This window comes from Archocentrus centrarchus, chromosome 18 (genome assembly GCF_007364275.1).
Source record: "Archocentrus centrarchus isolate MPI-CPG fArcCen1 chromosome 18, fArcCen1, whole genome shotgun sequence".
Lineage (NCBI taxonomy): Eukaryota > Metazoa > Chordata > Actinopteri > Cichliformes > Cichlidae > Archocentrus > Archocentrus centrarchus.
This window is the reverse complement of record NC_044363.1, coordinates 9426661-9433367: the sequence shown is the minus strand read 5'-3', so window position 1 is coordinate 9433367 and position 6707 is coordinate 9426661. Positions and strand designations below refer to the sequence as shown.

The 6707-nt window shown below is 37.0% G+C and overlaps 1 protein-coding gene across 1 annotated transcript; it reads left to right on the top strand.

The window, feature by feature from the left end:
* The first annotated feature begins 2906 nt into the window (after positions 1–2906).
* LOC115796705 (uncharacterized) lies at positions 2907–6505 on the top strand. The gene is made up of 6 exons (XM_030753090.1): positions 2907–3041; positions 3262–3425; positions 4686–5045; positions 5340–5423; positions 5852–5945; positions 6163–6505. The coding sequence occupies exons 2-6, from the start codon at positions 3365–3367 to the stop codon at positions 6191–6193; spliced, it is 630 nt and encodes a 209-aa protein (XP_030608950.1). The 5' UTR covers positions 2907–3041; positions 3262–3364; the 3' UTR covers positions 6194–6505.
* Positions 6506–6707: the final 202 nt, after the last annotated feature.

Here is a 6707-nt window from a genome sequence, read left to right as displayed (position 1 = left end):
TTATAATGATTATGTCATTATGATATTTTATTATTCTGGCACATTTAAAAACAAATACAGCTCTCCAATCCAGGCAGAGGGAAGAACAGCTTCAATCTGAAAAATTTAGGGCTTTCCCGATTTCAGATTTTCTCTGCATGTTTATTGTGAACAAAATCATTCCATTTCATGGAATAACGCAATGTCTGTCACAAGGAAAGAAGAACAGTGGTGTTTCAGTCATGGCTGTGTTTCCCTCTTTTAAGCAAACAAAAAAAAAAACCACAGAAACCAAATGAAAACCACAAGACAAAAAGTTGTGGTTTGGTCAGCAGATGGACACCACTTGCTCATTGTTCGTCTTCATAAATGTGGTAATTTTCTCTTTCTCAAAGCTTCCTGCCCTTCACACACACACACACACACACTAATCTGAACATGTTTCCATCACCAAGGTAACAGCTTTCTGCCCTCAGCTACCATCAGGTTAGATAAAGTGCTGAGAGAGCAGTGAGAGCTCAGACTGAAACAAACAGGACAGAAATGGAACCATGGACAGAACCAGCAGTGAAATCTGATCAATGGAGTCCAGACGGTTATTTTCTTTATTCATAACTGATCAGAAAATAAACTCCAAATCTCCCCAAAGCAGGTTTTTATTAAAAGCCAGAAACACATAAACTTAGTTTAATTAGTTTAATTGTGTTTAGTCCATTGTACCAACTGAGGTTCTCACATATATTTGAGCTGAGTACATTTAAAACAGACAGATCATATCCACATGAAAGCACAACCAGTCTGTGCTTCATCTTTTCAGAACATTGAACACCATCAGAGCTGCTGCTGAAGAATAAAAACGTAAACATTTATTTATCAAAATATCAATAATAATCCATCATGTCAGAGTGACAGAGCTGTGACACAGGCTGCATTTTTGCTGGTTGCAGGCTCTCATTCATAACCCTCACACACTCACACTCTGCTGTTTTGTCTGTGTGTTGCTTTAGTCTGTGTTGTGTTTTTAATCTCTCCATATTTATATATGATATAATTTGTCTTCCCTCTGTCAGTTGACATTTTCATGTCTGTGATTGGTCACATGCTGCCAGCTTGACCTCTGTGAGTTTGGTAGTAGCTACAGTCACATGAATGAGCTGCTCTGTGTGACCTGTTATCCTGATTACTGCTGTCAGGCTAACTGAAGCCAGATAACAAAGAAATCCAGACATGTTGAACATGCTTCATAGTGCAGAGCCCAGGTTAATCATAGTTAATCATAATCTGCAGCTTCATCTTGGATCATTTTATTTTACTATCTGCAAAATGCCCAAAATTTATTTAAGAGAGAAAAGGACAAATGTTACATTTTAGTCTTTTAAAAGTCTATTAAAACTGTGAAACTCAACTTTGTGTGTTTAATATGTTGTAATAAAGTTCTAACAAAAAAAACTACTTTAAAAAAAAAAAACATCTGTCAGTAGCTGGACAACAAGGTTTCTTAATAAACCTGCTGCAGCTGAGTTCATCAATAACTGTTAAATCTCTGCACACAAACATGATGATCATATTTTTAGATTAGTTTGACTTTGATTATATGATCATATCTTAAACCAACATTAAGCTCTAAACTCAACAGGAAAAGGTCGCTCATTACTCTGTCAGTCAGTCATACCTTCAACACACAGCAAAGAAGTGTTGATACTGACTTCAGTTGATGGCTGTGAGACTAATCTCAGTAACTCATAGCAAAGTCCAAATATAATATTTCTGTCTCAAAGACAAAGAGCAGAAAGTCAGAACTGGGTAAGAAAGAGAGAGAAAGTAACAACATGAACTAATAACATTAATTACTGATTGTTAGGTTATATATATATATCTACACTGACATGGGGGAACTTTGTTAACGAACTCGACCAAGATCAAGAATAGTGACACAGAAGTCCCAGTGGTCAGTTCCTGTTAACTACCATCAGCAATCTGGCTTGTGGTTTTTTGTCACAAGCCTGAAAAGAGTCAGTTCCTGAAAATGTACTCTTGTTTACACTTTAGCCGGTGTCTCATCAAATGACAGCCTGACATTTGTCCACACACTGTATAAAGGAGCTCATTGGTGATGGTGTAACAGTGTAACTGTGATTTGTTTTCAGGAGCAAATTACAGAGTCAAATGTTCTGTAATTTCATTCAGTGGAAACAAATGTTTTTAGTAGGACTGGATGAGCTGCACATGCACATCAATCAGGAGCCTCTAACTTTAGCTCTCAAAGCTAATTTTACTGGAAGGTTAGTTACTCACTGACCAACAATGGTGCTCAGCTGCACTTTAATTTTAATATTTATATGCTGAGAAGGTTCGTTTGTGCTTCACTGCAGATTTTAGAGCAGTTTTTAGCAAACCTGAAGCTTTTCTTTAAACTGCTGTGAATGAAACATCTGCAGACTGTTCCACAGATAAAATATTAAAGATGGATCTGATCTAACAATCACCACTAAACAAAATCATAATGGACTCACAGTTTAAGCCTCATTCAGACAGTCACACAGCAATAAACCACAGGGCTCATTTCAGTAACATTTTTTTTCACCCTTTTGCAACAGAATCTCTTAAATTCAGTCTGCTTTCAGTGTTACACAACACTTCCCACACTGCTGTTTTGGAGAAGAAGAAGTGAGAGTGAAAACACTAAAAACAATCCAGGGAACCAGCAGGTCAGACAGTCTCTGTTGAACATACAGTTAACTCCGCCCAATCTCACATTCAAACCAATCAGATCCCAGCTGCAGCTCAACAGTAAATCCCAGGATCTCTAGTCACAATATAAATATGTTTCATTCTCTGCTGTCATTGTGTGTTCTCCCTCTCAAGGTTTCATGAATAAAACCTGTGCTGTGGGCGATTTAGAATCACTTTAACCTAACCTGAGTAACTGCATGTGTTTGGATTGTGGGAGGAAACCCAGAGAGAACGACACAAACTCCAAACAGAAAAGTTCACCAAGGTGGATTTGAACCCAGGACCTTCTTCTATGAGACAACAGTAACCACCACAACACCCTGCTGCCCGTGAGTGTCTTCATATTTTGGGAAATAATGTCACTGTGAACAGTTCTTCTTGGCTGTGTGCTGTTGTAGATGATGACAGCTGTCAGTGAGTAACTTTGACACCGAGAGAAGCTTAAATCATGTTTTCGTCTGACAAAAAGTGACTCTGCTTTCTGTTCTTTCTGTGGAGCACTTTTATTGAGATGTATTTTTAACAAATCGAGTTGTTAACTGTCTGCAGCCTGAGTGTGGAGAGGACACAGATGAACAGGACAGTCAGATGAAGACTCTTCTGTCCTGCAGACTAGATTTGTTCTCCATCATCTGCACATGTCATTAATTTGATGAAGCAGTTTCTCTCTGTCTCACTGTGGATTTTTATCCTCTGCTTGAATTTTATTAAAGGTAAATAAATGTTTTTTTTCTAGCAGATTCTACTTTTAGTTATTTTTAAATAATTTGTTTAACTAATAACTAAATTATAGGCAATTATCTTGTTTTATATCAATTCAAATTTATGTTCACATTTCACTTATAAACTGTTTCTTTTAAACCACCAAAAAATACAGCATGCAGCAAATTCCCCGTACAGACGGTGCAACTGTAAATAAACCCAGAAGAAAACAAAAGCAAACTGTGTTACACTAGATGTGTAAAAATGAAAAATTTCCCAAAAGCAGCCAATGTGGAACAAGGGGGGTCAAAATGCTGAAGAAACCCATAACCAACAAAAGTTTCCATTGAAGTATTTTCACTTTGATATTTCAGGGTTTCAAAACTGAACTGAGAAAAGTTTAAAGGAACTTCTGGAACAGAGGAGGGAAATGAAATAAATAGACTAAATGGAGTAATTCTTATGTAGCACTTCATACTCTAGCTGAGCACTCACAGCAGTTTATACAACACGTTTGCATGTACACATTCACACACATTCATGCAAAGTGGTTTAGATTTTGGTGGAAGGTAAAACTGTGGCTCCTGAACTGTGCTGAATACATACTGAACAAGTGTGATGAATAAATTAGTCAAAAATATAATCACATATATAGTCACATTAATCTTGGTCAGAGATCAGCTTTAGTTCACTGACTGTGGGGAAATAGTTGATTTACTAAACTTTTAAAGTAACTTGTCAGTTTGTTAAAGTTGAATTTAGTTGTAATTCAGTGAATAAATGAACATAAACTCAGCTCAGCTCTGACAGGAACTCATCTGAACTTTGACAGAATCACTGCAGAACAAAACAATAATTACTTGAATTTGTCTTGTTTTAAGAATAAATTCAGCTGAAGAATAAAAAAGTGAAATTGGCTCAAATATTTGCAGAGCTTTAATAAAAGTTTCCTGATAAACCGCTCATTGATGGTTTGATTATTTCCTGCTGAGGAAAAAGCTGATTGTTGTTCCTCACTCAGGAATGACATCAAGGATATTTCCCACAGACATGAATGCAGGTGAGATTTGGACATTAAATGTTGGAAACCTCTGACAGAAGGAAGCATCTGTAGATGAAACGAGGATGACCAGCGAGAAAATATGGAGTCAAACTGTTGAATGAACATGAGCCTGGAAGGTTTTTGGCCTCATAACAGGAACGTTGTTCTTCACAGTTGTGATGTTTTCTAGTGTTCTCAGTGTGTCTGCTCCTCTCTGTCTCCTCCACAGGATCATTTGTAGTGAATGTGACTCAGAGCTCCTATCAGGCAGAGGAGAACCACAACATCACACTGGAGTGGACGTTCACCACCAAATCAGACTCGTTCATCAAGTCACTGAAGATCCTCTGCAGCCTGACAGCTGATCATAAACACTCAACTCTTTATTTTCTCCATGATGGAGTCGAGCTCTCAGAGGTTCAGGATGCAAAGTTTTCAGGGCGAGTCCAGAGTGACAAAGACGCCCTCAGAGAAGGACGAATCAGACTGCAGCTGTCCAGACTCAGGACTGACGACTCGGGTCTGTACCTGTGTGAGGTGACCACAGGTGATGGCAGCGGCTACAACAGCTGCAGAGTCACCGTCTCAGGTAAGAGGATTCATTTTAAAGCTGGGATCACTCTGAGCTGTTAGACTGGACTTGATCCAGGCTGGCTCCTCAGATGATTGTAAATCTAACATTTGGTTTTTGGACGAGACAAAAGAAAAAAGTTTTGATCTTTTAAGAAAGTTTCCAGCTTCATGACACCCATTTATCACTGTCCTGTTTGAATAATGGAGTTCACAATGTGGGCAGTTTTATATAAAAACTTAAGTTTAATTCACTGAGAAAATATTAGGTTTTAAGGGTATATAAATTATATTTTATTTTATTTTATTTTAGAACCAAAGCCTGGGAAGGCAGAAACAACTCAGCACCCCAGAGGTCTCCAACCACCAGACCTGAATAAAGAAACAAAAACTGGAGGTAAAAAAGTTTTTAAAGCTCACAAAAATATTAAGGTCATTCATTCTTTGTAATATTTATATACAATATTTATATACAATGAGCTGCATTTCTTTGTCAGAAGATAAAACACTAAAACACAAATCTAATCCCAGATTAAACTTAGTCCAGGACCAGGTTTGTTCCATATCTGGAAACTGAACCTAGTGTTGGTCTAATGAAAGCTGAACTACACAGTGTTGTTTCAGCTACAGGCCTGTTTCAGAGCTCTCAGTACAGGGAGTTCATTTGAATTAATATAAATCTGATCCAGCTCAGGGCTGTCTTTGGACAGGAAGCAGGATGTGACCTTATTCTACTTCCTGTCTTTAAAAATGCTCTTTTTCATCATTAACTCTGAATCATGCTCATGTTTTACTTTTGCTTTGATTGTGTAATTTTTTCATTAGGTAGAGGAGGAATGACCATTGCTGTACTTCTCTGTGTCTCACTCATCCTGGTTGGAGTGGGTGGATGTTTGCTTACTCAGCAATATAAAAAAAAGTGAGTCTTTCAGAGACAAAGTTTATTTCCCATAAGTGTCTTAAACATAAACATATCAGAGCGCGTTTAACTGATTTTTCTGTTTCTATTAGAATAGAATTTGTTCTCAGTCACAGTTTTAAGGTCTTTTAAACTTGTCATGTTCAGTAAATCTTGATGAAATCTTTAAATTCTATTTCACTTTTAAACACTGCGACTCCTCATCAATAACAACCAGAGTTCCTGATGAAGAGCCTCTCAGCAAGTGAACCTTCTGATTCAGTCTCAGCGCTGAAGCCAACAGCTGGACACAAACAGAAGGAGACGTATTCTTGAAGCTGCAGATAAAACTGAAGATAAACTCTGATCATGAAAGGAGGAGCAGATACTGAACACAACATCACTATAAAGTCTCACTGGAGGTTACACAACATCAAACTTTTAAAACAAACGGTATTACTGCGGATCAGCCAGTAGATGGCAGCGTACAATTAAATCTACTTGCATAGGCTTACACTACAAACATGTATGTTAATAATATACTGTATAAACTGTAATATATATATAATAATTATATCATAAATTATATGTTTTTGTACTGTTTGAGTTTAATATCATGTAATTATCATGACTAAAGAACCAGTTTGCTTACATTAATAAACTTGGCCAATAAAAGCAGTTCGTGTGTTTGAAGTATAATGTTATCTTTCATAATATCTGTATGATCTGTTGCTCTGTTTTTAAATGCAATTTTAATTTCTGTTTGATATTGAAATTTGCACA

Bases quoted from the DNA above. Each gene is read 5' to 3' on its own strand.
- LOC115796705 (XM_030753090.1), top strand. From the start codon at position 3,365: ATGAAGCAGTTTCTCTCTGTCTCACTGTGGATTTTTATCCTCTGCTTG. The intron at 5,046-5,339 runs GTAAGAGGATTC...ATTTTATTTTAG, and splicing joins CTGCAGAGTCACCGTCTCAG to AACCAAAGCCTGGGAAGGCA. The intron at 5,946-6,162 runs GTGAGTCTTTCA...AATAACAACCAG, and splicing joins ACTCAGCAATATAAAAAAAA to AGTTCCTGATGAAGAGCCTC.